At 42.4% G+C, this 22,016-nt stretch overlaps 1 protein-coding gene and 1 pseudogene across 2 annotated transcripts in view; one reads left to right on the top strand and one right to left on the bottom strand.

Annotated features, from left to right (window-relative positions):
* Positions 1–22,016, top strand: part of UBAP1 (ubiquitin associated protein 1) — a 74,215-nt gene that overhangs the window by 32,434 nt on the left and 19,765 nt on the right. The window contains exon 2 of one of the 2 annotated variants that reach the window (XM_050760772.1): positions 9,441–9,481. The exons of the other annotated variant lie outside the window; for it this stretch is intronic. Within the exon in view, the coding sequence (XP_050616729.1) occupies positions 9,448–9,481 (34 nt within the window). The 5' untranslated portion in view covers positions 9,441–9,447. The remainder of the gene's footprint in view (positions 1–9,440; positions 9,482–22,016) is intronic. 2 annotated transcript variants of the gene reach the window in all.
* Positions 12,201–12,860, bottom strand: LOC126937444 (40S ribosomal protein S8-like; annotated as a pseudogene).

The following is a 22,016-nucleotide window of genomic DNA, read 5'->3' as shown; positions in this document are numbered from 1 at the left end:
TTTTTCCCTATCATTAATTATAGTTTTACATTAGTGGCAAATATTTCTTTCAGTCTTGTTTTGGGCACATTTTTTACATAAGGTAATTTAATTTAATTTATTAGAACATTTTAAATTTTATAATTATTGGCCAGGAGTGGTGGCTTATGCCTGTAATCCTAGCACTTTGGGAGGCCAAGGCAGGAGGATAGCTTGAGCTCAGAAGTTCAAATCAAGCCTGGTCAGCATAGTGAGACCTCATTTCTATTAAAACACACGCACGCATGCGCACGCATGCACACGCACACACACTCTTATAGTTATTTTCTATTTATTATATGCTTTTAAAAAATTAAATACTTTTTTTAGTTCCATGTCTACTCCTATGTTATATGCTTTTAATAAACACTCTTAGTGTCATCACAACATTATCTTCTGGGCCGGGCGTGGTGGCTCAAGCCTGTAATCCCAGCACTTTGGGAGGCCGAGACGGGCGGATCACGAGGTCAGGAGATCGAGACCATCCTGGCTGACACGGTGAAACCCCGTCTCTACTAAAAAATACAAAAAAAAAAAAACTAGCCGGGCGAGGTGGCAGGTGCCTGTAGTCCCAGCTACTCAGGAGGCTGAGGCAGGAGAATGGCGGGAACCCGGGAGGCGGAGCTTGCAGTGAGCTGAGATCCGGCCACTGCACTCCAGCCTGGGCGACAGAGTGAGACTCTGTCTCAAAAAAAAAAAAATTCTGGATTTTCCGTTATTTAATCATTTTTCCATAATTGAGTATTTAGATAATAGGAGAGTATTGTAAAATAAATGGGTTTAGGAAAAATACGACCCTCCTAGCTTAAATCAGGAGGAATTGGATACCCTGAACAGACCAATAACAAGCAGCAAGATTGAAATGGTAATTTGAAAATTACCAACAAAAGAAGTGTAGGACCAGACAGATTCACAGCAGAATTCTACCAGACATTCAAAGAAGAATTGGTACCAATCCTTTTGAAACTATTCCACAAGATAAAGAAGGAACCCTTCCTAATTCATTGTATGAAGCCAGCATCACTCTAGCAAAACCAGGAAAGGACATAACCAAAAAAGAAAACTACAGGCTGATATCCTTGATGAACATAGATGCTAAAATCCTTAACAAAATACTAGCTAACCGAATCCAACAACATATCAAAAAGATAATCCACCATGATCAAGTGGGTTTCATACCAGGGATGCAGGGATGATTTAACATATGCAAGTCAATGTGATACATCACATAAACAGAATTAAAAACAAAAATCACATGGTCATCTCAATAGATGCAGAAAAAGCATTTGACAAAATCCAGCATCTCTTTATGATTAGAACTCTCAGCAAAATCGGCATACGAGGGACATACCTCAATGTAATGAAAGCCATCTCTGGGCCAGGTGCAGTGGCTCACTCCTGTAATCCCAGCACTTTGGGAGGCCGAGGCGGGTGGATTACCTGAGGTCAGGAGTTTGAGACCAGCCTGGCCAACATGGTGAAACCCCGTCTCTACTAAAAATACAAAAATTAGCTCAGCATGGTGGCAGGCGCCTGTAATCCCAGCTACTCGGGAGGCTGAGACAGGAGAATCGCTTGAACACGGGAGGTGGAAGTTGCAGTGAGCCGAGATCGCGCCATTGCAGTCCAGCCTGGGCGACAGAGCGAGACTCTATCTCAAAAACAAAAACAAAAACCAAAAAACCCAACCATCTGTGACACACCTACAGCCAACATAATACTGAATGGGGAAAAGTTGAAAGTATGCCCTCTGAGAACTAGAACAAGACAAGGATGCCCATTCTCTCACCACTCCTCTTCAACATAGTACTGGAAGTCCTAACCAGAGCAATCAGACAAGGGAAAGAAATAAAGGGCATCCAAATTGGTAAAGAGGAAGTCAAACTGTCACTGTTTGCTGACATTGTGATCGTTTACTTTGAAAACCCTCAAGACTCCTCCAGAAAGCTCCTAGAACTGATAAAAGAATTCAGCAGTTTCTGGATACAAGATTACACCAATCAGTAGCTCTTCTATACAGCAACAGCAACCAAGCAGAGAATCAAATAAAAAACTCAACCCTTGGGCCGGGCGCAGTGGCTCAAGCCTGTAATCCCAGCACTTTGGGAGGCCGAGACGGGCGGATCATGAGGTCAGGAGATCGAGACCATCCTGGCTAACACGGTGAAACCCCGTCTCTACTAAAAAATACAAAAAAAAAAAACTAGCCAGGCGAGGTGGCGGGCGCCTGTAGTCCCAGCTACTCGGGAGGCTGAGGCAGGAGAATGGCGGGAACCCGGGAGGCGGAGCTTGCAGTGAGCTGAGATCCGGCCACAGCACTCCAGCCTGGGCGACAGAGCGAGACTCCGTCTCAAAAAAAAAAAAAAAAAAAACACAACTCAACCCTTTTTAGAATAGCTGCAAAAAAATTAAAATACTTAGGAATATACCTAACCAAGGAGTCAAAAGACCTCTACAAGGAAAACTATAAAAGACTGCTAAAAGAAATCATAGATGACACAAACAAATGGAAGCATATCCCATGCTTATGGATGGGTAGAATCAATATTGTGAAAATGACCATACTGCCAAAAGCAATCTACCAATTCAATGTAATCCCCATCTAAATACCACCATCATTCTTCACAGAGTTAGAAAAAACAATTCTGAAATTCATACGGAACAAAAAAAGAGCCTGCATAGCCAAAACAAGACTAAGCAAAGGGAACACATCTGGAGGCATCACACCACATGATTTCAGACTATACTATAAGACCATAGTCACCAAAACAGCTTGGTACTGGTATAAAAATAGGCACACAGACCAATGGAACAGAATTGAGAACCCAGAAATAAACCCAAATACTTACAGCCAGCTGATCTTTGACAAAGCAAACAAAAACACAAAGTGGGGAAAGGATACCCTTTGCAACAAGGGTGCTGGGATAATTGGCTAGCCATATGTAGGAGAATGAAACTGGATCCTCATCTCTCACCTTATGCAAGATAGATACATCTCTCACCTTATAGAAGATACAAGATAGATACAAGATAGATACAGATTTCTATAAAAAATTCTAGAAGATATCATTGGAAAAACCCTTCTAGACATTGGCTTAGGCAAAGATTTCATGACCAAGAACCCAAAAACAAATGCAATAAAAACAAAGATAAATAGCTGGGACCTAATTAAGCTAAAGAGCTTTTGCATAGCAAAAGGAACAGAGTAAACAGACAACCCACAGAGTGGGAGAAAATCTTCATAATCTATACATCTGACAAAGGACTAATATCCAGAATCTACAACCAACTCAGATCCGTAAGAAAAAAACAATCCCATCAAAAAGTGGGCTCAGGTCATGAATAGACAATCCTGAAAAGAGGATATACAAATGACCAACAAACATATGAAAAATGCTCAACATCACTAATGATCAGGGAAATGCAAATCAAAACCATAATGTGATACCACTTTACTCCTGTAAGAATGACCATAATAAAAAAATAAAAAAACAGTAGATATCGGCGTGGATGCGATGATCGGGCAACAGTTTTACACTGCTGTGGGAATGTAAACTAGTACAGCCACTCTGGAAAGCAGTGTGGAGATTCCTTAAAGAACTAAAAGTAGAACTACCATTTGATCCAGCAATCCCACTATTGGGTATCTACCCAGAGGAAAAGAAGTCATTTGGAAAAGACATTTGCACACGCATGTTTATAGCAGCACAATTCACAAGTGCAAAATTGTGGAACCAACCCAAATGCTCATCAATCAACGAGTGGATAAACTGGTGTGTGTATATATGTATATATGATAGTATATATATGTGTGTGTGTATATGTATATACATATATATGTGTGTCTATATATATCTATATCTGTATGTATCTATATCTGTATCTATCTATATATATATGATGGAATACTGCTCAGCCATAAAAAGGAATGAATTAGCATTTGCAGTGACTTGGATGAGATTGGAGACTATTCTAAGTAAAGTAACTCAGGAATGGAAAACCAAACATCATGTGTTCTCACTGATATGTGGGAGGTAAGCTATGAGGACGCAGAGGCATAAGAATGATACAGTGAACTTTGGGGACCTGGGGGGAAGGGTGGGAGGGGGGCGAGGGATAAAAGACTACAAATATGGTGCAGCGTATACTGCTCGGGCGATGGGTGCACCAAAATCTCACAAATGACCACTAAAGAACTTTATGTAACCGAATACCACCTGTACCCCAATAACTTATGGAAAAATAAATAATTAAGAAAGCAATGGGTTTAAATAAGTATAGGAAATTCTTGATGAAACATGTACATATATATGTACACACACACATACATACACGTATATACATATATATAAAAGATGTTCTGGGGGAAGAAAACTGACCCTAAGTAGGTATTAAAATGCTTTTGAGCTTTGAGAGACTGAAGTTTTGTTGCATAGTGGACCTTAGAAAAATCTTTATGTGCCCAAATACAGATTTCTCATATTCTTAAGGACTGTGGAAAATATATATATAATATTGGAAAAAAATCTGTTTTATCAGCTCTATTGAGGCATGATTTTAAAAATTTTACATTATTTACTAATAAAGAGAACTGTATTTTATTTTTCACTTACTATTCCTTGTGGTCTTCTATCTAGTTGTTCACTGCCTCATTGCCTCTCTGATTTTCAAATTCAGAAGTTGTTGACACCCATCTTTCTGGCCCTTTCCTCTGGAGCACCTCTCTGCTGCCAATTTTTTTCAGCCATTTTTTTCTTGCAATTTAATTTTAAAAACAATTTACTGAGGTGAAATTCACATAGCATGAAATTAACCATTTTAAAATGATCAATTTAATGGCATTTAGTACTCTCATAGTGTTGTGCAATCACCACATCTAGTTCTGAAACCTTTCCATCTCTCCAAAGGAGACCCTTACCAGTTCATAGTTTCTCTTTACCAGACCCTGGCAACCGCCAGTCTGCTTTCAGTCTTTGTGGAGTGGACACCTCATATGAATGGCATCACACAATATTTGTGAACTTTTGTATCTTTTTTTTTTTTTAATTTTTTTTAGAACTGGGGTCTCACTCTGTTGCCCAGGCTGCAGTGCAGTGGTGTGATCATAGCTCACTGCAGCCTTGACCACCTGGACCCAAGTGAACCTGATTAGCTGGGACTACAGGCATGCACCACCACGCCATACTAATTTTTTTTTTTTTTTTTAATTTAAGACTGGCTGTCTTGCCCAAGCTGCAGTGCAGTGGCTTAATCATGGCTTACTGCAACCTTTGCCTGCTGGGCTCAAGCCATCCTCCCACCTCAGCCTCCCAAGTAGCTGGGACTACAGGTGCATACCACTATGCTCGGCTAATTTTTGTATGTTTAGTAGAGACGGGGTTTTGCTATGTTACCCAGACTGGTCTCAAACTCCTGAGCTGTTAATTTTGAAATACAGAATATATTATTGTTAACTGTAGTCACCTTACTGTACAATAGAACACCAGAACTTATTCTTCCTGTCTGATGGTAACTTTAATCATTCATCAACTTCTCCCCACCTCACTCCCTGTGCTCCCCTTTACTACCCTCCCCACCTCCCCATCCTCTGGTTATCACTATTATACTCTCTACTTTTTTGGGAGGGGTGTTTGCTATTTATTTATGACAAATATTTCACATCTGTAATTCTCTGGAGTCAGAAGTTCATTGAGAGGATGCCATCAGCCTTGGTCAGTCAAAGAATGGAGTCATCTGATTTACCATCCTGTGAATGTCCCTAGGCAGATAGCATAGGTTGTCGTTGTTACTGTTTCGAGACAGAATCTCTGTCTGTTGCCCAAGCTGGAGTGCAGTGGTGTGATCTCGGCTTACTGCAGCCTCTGCCTCCTGGGCTCAAGTGATTCTCCTGCCTCAGCCTCCCGAGTAGTTGGGACTACGGGCATGTGCCACCATGCCCCGCTAATTTTTGTATTTTTGTAGTTACTGAGTTTCACCATATTGGCCAGGCTGATCTCGAATTCCTGACCTCAGGTGATCTGCCTTCTTCGGCTTCTCAAAGTGCTGAGATTACAGCCGTGAGCCACCGTGCCTGGCTGGTGGTGGTGGTGGTTTTAATTTTTGTTTTTTTCAACTTTTATTTTAGATTCAGGGGGCACATGTGCAGTTTGTTACCTGAGTATATTGTGTGATGCTTAGGTTTGGAACAAATGATCCCGTCACCCAGGTACTGAACATAGTACCCAATAGTTTTTCAACCCTTGTCCCCCTCTCTCCTTCCCCGCTCTAGTAGTCGCCAGTTTCTATTGTTGCCATCTTTATTACCACATGTGTTGTTTAGCTCCCACTTACAAATGAGAACATGCAGTATTTGTTCCTGCGTTAATTCACTTAAGAAGTATAGGTTTTAAATTTGCCATCTGCCAGTGACCTTGTCATCTTCAGCCACAGTCATGTGGATTGATACGTGATCCTTAGACCGATGATGTGGTTGCTGACAGAGAATTCCTGAGGCACCTACAGGTCTGTGAACGTGTCACTCTGCTTGTTGATGCCAGGCCTGCTGCAACTATGAGGCATATAAGCCTCTGCTTTTATGAGATAAACTTCTTTAGATTCTGTATGAGTAAGATCATACAAAATTTGTCTTTCTGTGTCTGGCTTGTTTCAGTTAACACAAAGTCCTGCGGGTTCATTCACATTGTCATAAATGACAGGATTTCGTTCTTTTTTTTTTTTTTTTTGAGGCAGTCTTGCTGAGTTGCCTAGGCTGGAGTGCAGTGGCACCGTCTCGGCTCACTGCAACCTCCGTCTCCCAGCCTCAAGTGATTCTCATGCTGGATTTCCTTCTTTTTTTTTTTTTTACGGTGAACAGTTGAGCCTTTTTTTTTTTTTTTTTTTTTTTTTTTCCTGAGACGGAGTCTTGCTCTGTTGCCCAGGCTGGAGTGCAGTGGCGCAATCTTGGCTCACTGCAAGCTCCGCCTCCCAGGTTCACGCCATTCTCCTGCCTCAGCCTCCTGAGTAGCTGGGACTACAGGCGCGTGCCACCATGCCAGGCTAATGTTTTGTATTTTTAGTAGAGATGGGGTTTCACCGTGTTAGCCAGGATGGTCTTGATCTCCTGACCTCGTGATCTGCCCGCCTCAGCCTCCCAAAGAGCTGGGATTATAGGCATGAGCCACCGCGCCCGGCCCAGTTGAGCCTTTTTAAAAAGCCAAGCATTTGGCTGGGAGCAGTAGCTCACGTCTGTAATCCCAGCCTTTGGGAGGCCGAGGCGGGTGGATCACAAGGTCAAGAGATCGAGATCATCCTGGCCAACCATGGTGAAACCCCATCTCTACTGAAAATACAAAAATTAGCTGAGCAGGGTGGCATGTGCCTGTAATCCCAGCTACTCTGGAGACTGAGGCAGGAGAATCGCTTGAACCCGGGGAGGCGGTGGTTGCAGTGAGCCGAGATTGCGCCACTGCACTCCAGGCTGGTGACAGAGCGAGACTCCCATCTCAAAAAAAAAAAAAAAAGCCAAGCACATCCATTTAAATTTTGGTGAAACTTCTTTATAACATTCCTGATGTCAGCATATTACAGGTATTGTTTGGAAAATTGTTTATTAAAGACTCAAACAGCCTCTCTCAAGTTCTTTACCTCAACAACAGTTGCTTTGTCAAACAGCTGATATCACACAATTTTTATTGGGGTTATGGAAATGAAACACTAATTTTCTGCATATGTCTGTGAGCATATTCACAACTCTCATTGCTGGGAGTTTAGATACTGCTGCTTTCCCAATTTAGGAAAACAGATTTCTGGTATGTGCCTGTGTGGGAAGGTTGAGGCTGCTAAGAATCTTGCTTCTGGGTTTTAGAAGTCTTACTGTGAGACGGGGTGCAGTGGCTCATGCCTGTAATCACAGCACTTTGGGAGGCTGGGGTGGGTGGATCACTTGAGCCCAGGAGTTCAAGACCAGCCTGTCCAACATGGCAAAACTCTAATAACATTACAAAATAAGTAGCTGGGTGTGATAGCACACTTCCGTAATCCCAGCTACTCGGGGAAGCTGAGGCATGAGAATTGTTTGAACTCAGGAGGCAGAGGTTGCAATAAAGATTGCAGTACTGCACTCCAGCCTGGACAACAGGGAGATGCCTAGGAAATGTTTTCTGCACATATAAAAAGGTTAAATCATTTTCAGTATGGTTTGCAGGTTCTTTGAAATTTGATAATACATACACTTTATAAATTTAATTCTCCATGAACTACAATATCAAACAGAATACACTCTGTACACCATGCTGAAAAATGGAAACTTTTTTTTTTTTTTTTGAAACGGTCTCGCTCTGTTGCCTAGGCTGGAGTGCAGTGGTACAATCACTGGTCACTGCAGCCTTGATTTCCTGGGCTCAGGTAATTCTCCTACCTCAGTCTCTCGAGTAGCAGGGACTATAGGCGTGCAACACCACAGCGGCGAATTTTTTGTATCTTTGTAGAGGTGAGGTTTCACTATGTTGCCCAGGCTCGTCTTGGAACTCCTGGGCTCAAGTAATCTACCTGCCTCGGCCTCCCAAAATGCGGGATTACATGTGTAAGTCACCACGCCTGGCTGAAAACAGAAACTTTTCAAGAATAGTTTAAAAGTAACTACCAAATTAATAGATGTTACCATATAATGTTCAGAAATACAAATATATTATGAATTATTCCCAGTCCTATTACCTAGAGGCAACCATTATAAATATTTTTTATGTACAGGTTGAGTATCCCTTATCTAAATGCTTGGCACCAGAAGTGATTCAGATTTCAGATTTTGTAACTTTTTGCGTCATACTCATTGGTTCAGCGTCCCTAATCTGAAAAAAATGCCCCTATGAACATTGAGTCTTGTCTTGTCTTGTCCTGCCCTGCCCTGCCCTGCCCTGCCCTGTCCCTTCCCCTTCCCCTTCCGCTTCCCTTCACAGGGTCTTGTGCTGTTGCAGAGGCTGCAGTTCAGTGGCACCTTCTTAGCTCACTGTAGCCTCAAATCCTAAGCTTAAATGATCATCTCACGTCAGCCTCCCAAGTAGCTAGGACTATAGGCATGCGCCACCACGCCTAGCAAATTTTTGATTTTCATTCATTATTTTTTGTGTGTGAGACAGGGTCTTGCTCTGTTGCCCAGGCTGTAGTGCAGTGGCTCACTGCAACCTCAGTCTCCCTATGAGATCTCACTATGTTGCTGGTCTCAAATTTCTGGGCTGAAGTGATCCTCCCACCTGTGCCTCCCAAAGCACTGGGATTACAGGCATGAGCCACAGTGCCTGGATCTTTTTTTGGACTTTAGGAGTGAGAAGTGAGGATTCTGTCAGCCCTGAAACCTTAGGTCTTCTGGTTTCTTTTTTGTACTCTCAATTTTCTTCGTACTACCTTCAAGGTATAATGTGCCTAAGAAATATTTCCTTGTTTTTCAGGTTCTAAATGGCTTCTAAGAAGTTGGGTGCAGATTTTCATGGTAAGTGGACTGTTAGAATCATGGTTTAAGTAATGATTTGATCAGAGGATTTGGAATCACTCAGCATAGTTTTAAGTACAGTTGCCCCTTTTTGTCTCTTTTAATGAACAGCTTGACAAAAACAAAGTTGTACAACAGTGTATCATGTATATCCAAAAGGTCTTCAGAGAACTAAAAGTATTTCTCCAAATGGGTAGTTTAACTTTAGAGTGTCTCTGGTTATTGTACTTGAAACTACTAGTGATAGATGAGGAGTCTGCCTGTTCTGTTTCTTCAGCAGCATCGAAGGTATAGTTACCTTTCCCTTTCCTGTTCCTTAGTCATAGCTCTTCTCCATATGTGTGTGTGAAAAATTCTAACCCTTTGGTTAATGCTTTATAATGTTTTAGTTTAGTTCCCTGTGCCCCATCAAAGGAAGTAATTTACTACAAATCAATCACTATATTACAGAGGTATCAATACTGATATTTATAATTTGAAATTAATAGTTTCTCTGTCTTTTTTTCCTATGATACAACCTTCCAAAATGGAATACAATAATAAACTAGTATCTGCCTTTGGAGGGGAATGGAAGGAGGTACCTAAGAAGTTAAAATTATACCCTTTTTTCATACAGTAGAAGATAAGAATTAAAAACCAGAAGTACTCAAATAACACAATTACTTTAAAAGAGGTTTTAAAGCCAATTTGCCATGTTAAAAATTGTATCAGCCAGGCACGGTGGCATGTGTCTGCAATCCCAGCTACTCGGGGGGTTAAGGTGGGAGGATTGCTTGATCCCAGAAGTTTGAAGTTGCAGTAAGCTGTGATCATGTCACTGCACTCCAGCCTGGGTGACAGAGTGAGACCCTGACTCAAACAAAAAAATACATATGTATATCACATCATTGTAAGAATGATTTACTAGACTGCCTGGGGATGTGTTGGTGTGCTCTTCTGAGCTGCGAGTGGTTGGTTGATAAGATCCCTCAGCTGAGTCAGAGTGGTGTAGCAGTGACTATGATTTTACTTGCTTATATATTTTATACAACAGCCTTTAAATTTTGATTTGTCAGTGTGCATATACTTATATAGATAACCTGCCTGAGTTTTAAAAAAATCCTTTTGAAGTTATTCAAACTCTGGAATTAGCATTCTTTAAAGAGGTCAGGCATCTTATCTTTCAGGTAAGCTATTTCCTATTATTTATGGATTATTACAGGTCTTCTTGAAAGTATTCAAATGATAGTAGAAAGGCAGATCTAGGCAGGGCACGGTGGCTCACCCCTGTAATCCCAACAGGAGATTAGGAGGTTAAGGTGAGAGGATCACTTAAGGCCAGGAGTTCAAGGGCAACATAGTGAGACACTGTCTCTACAAAAAAATTTAAAAATTAGCTGGGTATGCGGGTATCTGCCTATAGGCTGAGCTACTTGGGAGGCTGAGAGGTGGGAGAAGTGCTGAGCCCGGAGGTCAAGGCTGCAGTGAGCCATGATCACGCCACTGCACTCCAGCCTGAATCACATGAGAGCCTGTCTCAAACAAGCAAACAAAAAAAAGATTCTTGCCACTGAGCTTAAGAAAAGAAAAAGGGGGAAAAAGGCAGATCTGAATTGCCTCTAGATCACCTTTTCAAGGGAGAAAAGAGAGGACACAGCAAGGGCAGAGGAAAAGCTTGAGGAGAGAAAATAGCAAAAATGAAAAATTTGCCCTTATTTCAAAAGATAGACTTTCTGTTTTGAATCTTTGGAACATCTGTTTTGATCAGACTGAAAATAGTTGGACCCCATGTTTTGTGTTTCAACTGAACATTCCAGAGAGAAGATTATAATTTTGAAGGTGTCTGTTCAGTAAAGACTGGCATTTCCCCATCTCCTTAAATTCCTAACCAGGCCTGGTGCAGTGGCTCACACCTGTAATCCCAGCACTTTGGGAGGCCGAAACGGGCGGATCACCTGAGGTCAGGAGTTCAAGACCAGCCTGACTAACATGGAGAAACCCCGTCTCTACTAAAAATATAAAATTAGCCGGGGCTGGTGGCGCATGTCTGTAATCCCAGCTACTTGGGAGGTTGAGGCAGGAGAATCGCTTGAACCTGGGAGGCGGAGGTTATGGTGAACTGAGATGATGTCATTGCACTCCAGCTTGGGCAACAAGAGCGAAACTCGGTCTCAAAAAAAAAAAAAAAAAAAAAAATAAGCCTAACCAAAGTGTTATTTTTTTATTTAATTTAATTTTTTTTTGAAACAGAGTCTTGCTCTGTTGCTCAGGCTGGAGTGCAGTGGCACGATCTCAGCTCACTGCAAGCTCTGCCTCCTGGGTTCATGCCATTCTCCTGCCTCAGCCTCCCAAGTAGCTGGGACTACAGGCACCCACCACCATGCCCGGCTAATTTTTTGTATTTTTTAGTACAGACAGGGTTTCACTGTGTTAGCCAGGATGATCTCAATCTTCTGACCTCGTGATCCGCCTGCCTCAGCCTCCCAAAGTGCTGGGATTACAGGCGTGAGCCACTGCGCCCGGCCGAAAGTGTTACTGTTTAAATGAAACTTTCTACCTGAGTAAAATTTAGGAGAAAAATTTTCTTTCTACCTTAGGCTGCTTCTCCCTTAACAGGGCTTTTATTGCTGAGTTCCTGGTTGAATTTCACTGGCTTTAGTTGTTTTTTGTTTGTTTGCTTTTTGGGGGGGAACAAAACAATAAACACCTTTATTACATGGGTGAAGACAAAAATGAGGATTTATTTGCCTTTCCGGGCCATGATTTTCCTGATAGAACTCCACCTCCTTGCCTTCTAGCACATAGCCATCTGCTTGGCCACAGTGTCCCAGCCTTGAAGCGATGCACGCAAGAAGCTTGCCCTGCTGGAACTGCTCCTCCAAGAGACTGCTGATTTTGGCATTCTTTTTCCTTTCATCGATGTCTTCTGAAATTTTTTAGATCGTTTTTTGTTTAAAATCTCTTCCTCAGGAGTCAGCTTGGCTCCTTTCTTGCGGTCCAGGGGCTGTGCATAGTGGGACTCATACAACTGTCCATATGGTGTGCTGTCGATGAGTATGGTGTGCTGTCGATGAGTATGGTGTGCTGTTGATGAGCATGATGCAATTCTTCACCAGGGTCTTGATACGGACCAGCTCATTATTAGACACATTGTAGACAACATCGATGATCCTTGTTTTGCGAGTACAACACTCTGAGCCCCAGGAGAAATTCCCCATGTCCAGCCTCAGGGCACAGTATTTCTAGTTACCTCCTCGAACATGGACTGTGTGGATGTGGCGGGGGCCAATCTTGGTGTTGGCAGCTGGGCACCCCACCTCATACTTCTGCTTCTCGTGGTAGGGCTTTCTCTTGCCCCGGTCTTGGGGTGCTTGTGTCAGTTCTCCTGAGAGATGTCCATCGCTCGGTGCTGGCTGGAAAGAGCTAGTTGGGTTTTTAGAGTAAAGTATCCTATTTTTAGATATCAAGTAGTTTAAGTAATAGAAATGAAAGGGGCTAGATGGAGAATATTTAATAGGCAATTGTGTAGGCATGTGAGTACAGAAAATAAAGTTTCTGCTCTCTCAAGGCTAAAATTAGAAAGCCAGGAACTAAGGCTGCTCCTTCCACTTCTCAGGAAGCTGCTTAGCCTTTCTTCACTATGTGTTTCTGTGTCTGTGATCCATTATTCTTCTTCAATTCATAGACTTGCTTTCTTGGCCTAATAGTGTAGAGTACACAGGGCTGTAAATGGCCACCCCAGTTAAGGTGCTGCTTGCTACTTGATCTTTCAGTGTCAGTGGCTAGCATCATAGAGATAGAGATTTTATATCTTTTGGTCAGGGTAAACTGATGGCATAGCCTTCTTAGCTTATGAGCCTGTGGATTGATTCCTCCAAAGTTAGGTGCCTGACTGGTCCATTGGGAGGTTAATGGATGTGGGTATAACCTTTCTGTGGCACTTGGGGTGTGGACAAGGAGGTAATAACTGATGTTGTGACTGGATATTAAAATGTATTTTTTTCTTTTTAATATTTGGGACTGAGTAGGTCTGGTGCTGTGCTGTCTTTGACTAGCACTTGATTTACCTCTGAGTTCGTTATTTTCAACTAAAGTTGAACAACTTCACTGTTACTAGTAACCATATATCCCTAAATAACAGAATAAGGGAAACAAACAGTTATTTCTCAGACTTCTAGAAATATTATCCATTTCTTATAAAAACTGCGTACTGTTGGCTTAGTTTGGATAAGGACTTTCTTGGAGCCTGGTGCTTTAAAATCTCAATCCTATTTAACTGATTCTTGTTTTCATCTAGGAGAAACGTTATTTATCTGGAAAATGTGTTGAGACTCTAATTTATGAAAAATAGACCCTGTGATAAGATTTGATAAAACTAGCCCCCCTCCTTAAATCACTTTATTGTAGTATAATTGATATATAAAAAGTTGTACATAATTACATATTTAATGTATACATCTTGATGAGTTTGGGGATAAGTATACACTCATGAAACCATCATCATTGTTAAGGCATAAACATTCATTACCTCCCAAAGTTTCCTCCACTCTATTACACAATTGTGTGTGTGTGTGTGGGGTGGGCTGGAGGGATTGCTTGAGGCCAGGAGTTTGAGACCAGCCTGGGCAACACAGCAAGACACCCTGTTTCTTGTTTTTTTTTTTTGTTTGTTTGTTTGAGATGGAGTCCTGCTCTGTCGCCCATGCTGGAGTGCAGTGGTGCCATCTCTGCTCACTGCAACCTCTGCCTCCTGAAGCAATTGCTCAAGCAATTCTCCTGTCTCAGCCCCCTGAGTAGCTGGGATTACAGGTGTGCACCACCATGCCTGGCTAATTTTTGTATTTTTAGTAGAGATAGGGTTTCGCCATGTTGGCCAGGTTGCTTTTGAAGTCCCGACCTCAGGTGATCCACCTGCCTTTGCCTCCCAAAGTTCTGGGATTACAAGCATGAGCCACCATGCCTGGCCTTGTTTCTACAAAAGAATTAAAAATTAGCTAGGTGTGGTGGAGCTTCTCTATAGTCCTAGCATCTGAGGAGCCTGGGACAGGAGGATTGCTTAAGCCCAGGAGTTCAACGTTATAGTGAGCTGTGATCACATATATATTAGGTTGTTTGGTATTGTTCCAGATATCTCAACACTGTTCAGTTTTTTTCCTTTTTCTCTGTATTTCAGTTTGGCTAATTTCTTTTCACCTAACTTCAAGTCCCGAGTCTGTCTTATGCTGATTATTGTCTTTGCATTAGCATAGCCTGGCTTATGAACCATCAAAATTTTTCTTTTCTGATAATGCATTTTTCACTTGTGGCATTTCCATTTGTTTCTTTATATTTCCGTCTCTCTGCTGAAGTTCCCATCTGCTCACACATGTTTATTTTTTCCATTAGACCCTTTAACATATTTATTATTGTTATTTTAAAGCTCCCTGTCTGATGTTTACAATATCTTGGCTGTCCCAGAATTTGAGTCTGATGACTGGTTCCTCTCTTAATTCTGGATCACATTTTCTTGCTTCTTTCTGTGTCTTATAATTTTTAATTGAATGCCAGACAATGTATATATATATATTTTTTTTTTGAGACGGAGTCTCGCTCGTCGCCCAGGCTGGAGTGCTGTGGCCAGATCTCAGCTCACTGCAAGCTCCGCCTCCCGGGTTCCCGCCATTCTCCTGCCTCAGCCTCCCGAGTAGCTGGGACCACAGGCGCCGCCACCTCGCCCGGCTAATTTTTTGTGTTTTTAGTAGAGACGGGGTTTCGCCGTGTTAGCCAGGATGGTCTCGATCTCCTGACCTTGTGATCCGCCCGTCTCGGCCTCCCAAAGTGCTGGGATTACAGGCTTGAGCCACCGCGCCCGGCCAGACAATGTATATTAAAAAGCTGATTTTGTAGATTATGTGGCTTGTTTTGTTGTTAGGATATAAGTAACATTTTCTTGTGATTTCACATCTTACAACAGATATCTATATAATTTTGTATATTTGTGATTTTGCAAGTGTTACCTGGCCTGTGGCTTTAAGATAGTTTTGTTTGTTTGTTTTATTTATTTATTTATTTTAAACCCCTTGCTGCAGTAGACACTGATGACTTTAAGATGGTGATAACTGGTTGTGGAATTGCAGATTTTCACCTAATTTTAAGTTTGATCTTACTCTTTTTTTAAAAACCTCAATTTGAATCTCCTCAGAATAAAACCTGAACTAAATATAATGCAGTTGCTCTCCTCTATTGGGAATTTCTCCCCCTACCTGGAATTGTACCTTTTTTTAGAAAAATGGGCAGGTTACAGAATCATAGGCATATCAGCAGTTTAGAAAGAAACAAATGAAATCTTCCCAGAGTTCATCCTGAGTTGTTACATATTCCGCCCACTAACTGTCTTCCACCCAAGTGGTGTGCAGAACCTAACTTCAAGGAGCTTCCACAACCACAGCCATTAGGCATGCACTTAGTGGCTGTGTAAAAAATTGAACTTAGGAAAATGGACTCAAATATTTTAGGAAGATTTTCAGTAATGAGGACTGAAACTAAAAGGTATTTGGGGTTGAGGCAGAAATTTGTTAGCTTTATAATATTTTAAATTCTTGATACATTGGATAAAAATGGACAGTTCCACTTTGGGAGGCTGAGGTGGGAGGATCACCTCAGTCTGGGAATTTGAGACCAGCCTGGGCAACAAAGTGAGCCCTCATCTCTACAAAAAAAAATTAAAAAATTAACTGGGCATGGTGGTGCATGCCTGTAGTCCCAACTACTCAGGAGGCTGAGGTGGGAGGATCACTTGAGCTCAGGAGAATTAGGCTGCAGTGAGAGGTGATGACGTCACTGCACTCCAGCCTGGGTGACAGAGCAAGACCCTTTCTTAAAAAAGAAACCGGGCGCGGTGGCTGATGCCTGTAATCCCAGCACTTTGGGAGGCTGAGGCGGGCGAATCACGAGGTCAGGAGATGGAGACCATCCTAGCTAACACCGTGAAACCCCATCTCTACTAAAAATACAAAAAATTAGCCGGGCGTGGTGGTGGGCGCCTGTAGTCCCAGCTATTCAAGAGGCTGAGGCAGGAGAATGGCGTGAACCCAGGAGGCGGAGCTGGCAGTGAGCCGAGATCGCACCACTGCACTCCAGCCTGGGCGACAGAGCGAGACTTCATCTCAAAAAGAAAAGAAAATTCCTGAGACATAATTGGTTATATTTGGAAGAAATATATTTTGTAATTTTCACAGCACCATCATTAATAGTTAACGGTAGTCTCTATCCATTATTACAAATACTGCTTTCTTTGTTCCTTTTTTTTTTTTTTTTTTGGAGATGGAGTCTCAGTGGCCCAGGCTGGAGTGCAGTAGCATGATTTTGGCTCACTGCAGCCTCCGCCTTCTGGGTTCAAGCGGTTCTTCTGCCTCAGTTTCCCAAGTAGCTGGGATTACAGGTGTGCACCACCAGGACTAGCTAAGTTTTTTTGTATTTTTAGTAGAGACGGAGGTTTCACCATGTTGGCCAGGCTGGTCTTGAAATCCTGACCTCAGGTGATCCACCCGCCTCTGCCTCCCAAAGTGCTGGGATTACAGGTGTGAGCCACTTTGCCTGGCCACGTTCCCATCTCTTTAAATGCCTTTTTGCCCTTTATCTTACCTCCTCCTTCCAGTAATTACCGAACTATTTGTTCATTCTCTCTTAGTAAAGCTTTTAAAGTACTAAGACCCTGGAGGGTTGGGGGATGTGCTAAATAAATCACAATGGCATTGGCTTTGTTAGTGAAAGGAAGCTGGTTTTTAAACCAGATACCTGCAATTGGTGCTAGTGAAGGGAAACAGCAACCCTTTAAAGGTATTCTACCTCATCTTTTCTGTCCCTAAGCCAGGACCTAGTTTGATTTATAGAATATAAGTTTATCAGTGTATATCACATTATAATAGTTTGCTATCTGAAAGGTAGGCAAGGAAATCACTTTTTTTTTTAACAGGATTTTATTTGAGTAATATCTTTTATTCATTTATTATTTTTTTTGAGATGGAGTCTTGCTCTGTCTCCCAGGCTGCAGTGCAGTGACGTGATCTAGGCTCACTGCAACCTCTGCATCCCAGGTTCAAGCGATTCTCCTGCCTTAGCCTTCCGAGTAGCTGGGACTACAGGCACGTGCCACCACGCCCAGCTAATTTTTGTATTTTTGGTAGAGATGGGGTTTCATCATGTTGGTCAGGCTGGTCTCGAACTCCTGATCTCGTGATCTGCCTGCCTCAGCCTTCCAAAGTGCTGGGATTACAGGCGTGAGCCACTGTACCCGGCCTGACATGGAGTCTTGCTCTATCGCCAGGCGGGAGCGCAGTGGAGTCATCTCAGCTCACTGCAACCTTCGACTCCCAGGTTCAAGCGATTCTTCTGCCTCAGACTCCTGAGTAACTGGGATTACAGGAATGTGCCACCACGCCCGGCTAATTTTTGTATTTTTAGTAGAGATGGGGTTTCACCGTGTTGGCCAGGATGGTCTCAATCTCCTGACCTCATGATCTGCCTGCCTCAGCCTCCCAGAATGCTGGGATTACAGGTGTAAGCCACCATGCTTGGCCCCTAATTTTTGTATTTTTAGTAGAGACGGGGTTTTACCATGTTGGCCAGGCTGGTCTCGAACTCCTGACCTCAGGTGATCCACCCACCTCTGCCTCCCAAAGTGCTAGGATTACAGGCGTGAACCACCACGCCCGGCCTCATATCTTTAGCACAGTACTTTTTTTTGTAGTTTTTCTCCCTCAACTCCTTGTTACCAATCTACAATAGAACTGGTTATTTAAGAAAATTTAGTTGTTATTATTATTATTGAAATGGAGTCTTGCCCTGTCGCCCAGGCTGGAGTGCAGTGGTGTGATCTCAGTTCACTGCAACTTCTGCCTCCCAGGTTAAAGCAGTTCTCCTGCTTCAGCCTCCTGAGTAGCTGGAATTACATGGGCACGCCACCATGCCCAGCTAATTTTTTGTATTTTTAATAGAGACGGGATTTCACCATGCTGGCCAGGCTGGTCTCAAACTCCTGACCTCGTGATCTGCCTGCCTTGGACTCCCAAATTGCTGGGATTACAGGCGTGAGCTACCGCATCCGGCCAAATATAGTTATTAATGTGGATAGATTTTATCATTTTTGTGTATCATCTATGCTTATTAGTGTTAAACAGAAGACTTAATTGTGTGCTTGTTAACTTGACTGTAAATCTTTCCAGTGATTCTTAGTGCCAAAGTTTCTGCTTTGTTTCCAGTTAATCAGGATACTAGCCAAAGTTAGAATCTTTCAATAACATTTGAGTCCCTATTTTCAAAGAAAACAGACAAAAATTCTTTAAAATTAGAAAGAACTTTTGTTCTAATCTTTTAAAATATAAGCATTTTATAAGTGCCGTAGAGTGTAAGTGTTGTAATCAACACTTAGTTTTGTTGGTAAGCTGTGGTGGCTCCCAGCACTTTTTTGGTGGTGCTGGTGCGGGGGATGACATCTGTCTGGTACGTTTATGTAGCTTTGTTCAGATCTCAGACATATGCTTGTATCATGTATGAGTAATCTGTTAAAAACATTTGCATGACTAGCCTTGTCATTTTTGGGCAAATAATTTTCAATTTTCATATTAAATATAAGTTGGAACTGGGTGTGATAGTTCGTGTCTGTAATCCCAGCAATTTGAGAGGCTGAGGCGGGAAGAATGCTTGAGCCCAGAACTTGGAGACTAGCCTGGGCGACATAATGAGACCCTGTCTTAGCTACTCAGGAGGCCGAGGTGGGAGGATTACTTGGGCCCCAGAGGGCAAGGATGCAGTGAGCCATGATAGCACCACTGTACTCCAGCCTGGGCAAATGTCTCTTAAAAAAATTATATATATATGTATGTTGGGGTAGGGGTTGTCTTTATTTTTATTTTTTTTTGAGACAGAGTTTCGCTCTTGTTGCCCAGGCTGGAGTGCACTGGCGCATTCTCGGCTCACTGCAACTTCTGCCTCCCAGGTCCAAGCAATTCTTCTGCCTCAGCTGCCCAAGAAGCTGGGATTACAGGCATGCACCACCATGTCTGGCTAATTTTTTGTATTTTTAGTAGAGATGGGGTTTCACCATGTTGGCCAGGCTGGTCTCGAACTCCTGACTTCCACCTGCCTCAGCCTCCCAAAGTGCTGAGATTAGAGGTGTGAGCCACCGTGCCCAGCCAAAGGCATGTCTTTATTATTAATCCTTCATTCATTGAACAAATTTCATCAGCCATATATTATACTGAGTTTGGGTGATACAGATATGAAACATTTCTCCCCTGTTAAGGGACACTCAAATTCTTGCTCAAACTCTCTGTAGGAAGGTTATGAAAATGAACTATTAACAGTACATAGAGGTAAGTCCTAAGGTGATAGTATTAACTGGGTATTCTGAGATTGACAAAGGAGTTGTTCTTGAGGCTCACTGCACCCTCTGCCTCCTAGGTTCAAGCAATTCTCCTGCCTCAGCCTCCCAAGTAGCTGGGACAACAGGCGTGTGCCACTACGCCCGGCGCATTTTTGTATTTTTAGTAGAGATGGGGTTTCACCATGTTGGCCAGGCTAGTCTCAAACTCCTGACCTCAGGTGATCCACCTACCTTGGCCTTCCAAAGTGGTAAGATTCGGCTTGGGCCACTGCACCCGGCCTCTTGAGTTTATTCTTAAAGGGCTAAATAATAATTACTCAAGTAAATAAGGGTAGGGATGTGATAGGCATTGCCAGCCATGAAAATAGCACATCTAAAAGTATGACCACACTTGGAAAATTTCCTAGGGTATTAATAAATATGGTGATTTCCAAGAGTGTTAAATTACTAAATTGAACACAGTTGTGAATTTAATTTGCTAGCTAAGTGAGTGATAGTTCAAATGTTTTAGTTCTGGCCAGAAGTTAGATGGGAAAGACACCCATTCCTACAAGGGTTGGGAGTAGGGGCATTCTTCCTAATGGAGAGTTTCAGGTGTATCTGCAGAATACCTATCCCAGGAAATGGGAATGACGACAAGATTACAGATATTTTCTGACCTTGATAATTCTTGAGATCTACACAGTTCTTCTAAGGAAAGAAGTCATCTTCATGGAAGAGGTGTAATTATTCTGTGTCTGTGAGCACCCAAGAAAATAGTGTGAGGCTGAGAGGTAAACCTTCCTTTACCAGCTGCCAATATTGAAAAACAAAATTTATTTTATCAATTGTATTTCATTGTCCACGATGGTTCTGCCAGTAAATTAGCCTCCCAGAGCTGCTCCAGAAAAGAAAACATGGCCCCCTTTGGACTATATAGCTATCGAGTCATATACAACAGGCATTTTCCTTTTATCTGACCCTGTGAATAGATGGTCATGTTCTGGTCTTTCCATGTTGTTCAGTTATGACGGGCAAAGAACCTTTAGGAGATTAAAGCAGCTCCATTGTGTATGGCTTGTGTTCCTGATAATCTTACTCAGAATCCCATGATTTTGTCTGGTTTTCCCTTTTTCATGTAAGTGTTGTGCTGCTTAAGTATTTCCATGTTGTTTTAGAATGTAGTTTTTTTTAAGCTAGGGTAATTCTTTTTTTTTTTTTTTCTTTTTTTTTTTTTTTTGAGACAGAGTCTCGCTCTGTCGCCCAGGCTGGAGTGCAGTGGCGCAATCTCGGCTCACTGCAAGCTCTGCCTCCCGGGTTCACGCCATTCCCCTGCCTCAGCCTCCCGAGCAGCTGGGACTACAGGCGCCCGCCACCTCGCCCGGCTAGTTTTATGTATTTTTTAGTAGAGATGGGGTTTCACCGTGTTAGCCAGGATGGTCTCGATCTCCTGACCTCGTGATCTGCCCGTCTCGGCCTCCCAAAGTGCTGGGATTACAGGCTTGAGCCACCGCGCCCGGCTCTTTTTTTTTTTGAGATGGAGTCTCACTCTGTTGCTCAGGCTGGAATGCAGTGGTGCAATCTCAGCTCACTGCAACCTCCATCTCCTGGGTTCAAGCGATTCTCCTGCCTTACCCTCCTGAGTAGCTGGGTTTACAGGCACACGCCACCATGCCCGGCCAGTTTTTATATTTTTAGTAGAGACGGGGTTTCGCCATGTTGATCAGGCTGGGAGTAATTCTTTGTATTAATTAAAAATGATTTTTTTCTAAAGTAGTGAATCCTAATCAAGGAGATTCTTTTCTGGGGAGTCTCATCCGTTCAGCAGTGTTTATTAAATGTTGATGTGTGCCAGACAGTGCTGAAGGTTTTGAAAATACATCATTGAATAAGATAGACTTAAATACTTGCCCACAAGGAGCCTATATTTCTTTGGGAAAGAGAAACAATAAATATAATTAAAAAGTCAATTTATAATGTTAGAAGGCAATAAGTGTTATGGGGAAAAGATGGTAATATGGGAGTATTGTAGTGAGGGTGGGGTAGTACTTTTAAGTAGGGTGGGTCAGCGTAAGCCTCACTGAGAAGGTAACATTTGAGCAGAAACTTGAAGGAGTGAGTCATGTGACAGAAGAGTGTTCCAGTTAGAAGGAACAGTCAGTACAGAATTTTTGAGGTGGATGGAGCCTGTCATCTTTAAGAGCAGCAGTCACC

The sequence above is a fragment of the Macaca thibetana genome, chromosome 15 (genome assembly GCF_024542745.1).
Source record: "Macaca thibetana thibetana isolate TM-01 chromosome 15, ASM2454274v1, whole genome shotgun sequence".
In the NCBI taxonomy this organism is placed as follows: domain Eukaryota; kingdom Metazoa; phylum Chordata; class Mammalia; order Primates; family Cercopithecidae; genus Macaca; species Macaca thibetana.
This window is presented reverse-complemented; position numbering and strand designations above follow the sequence as displayed.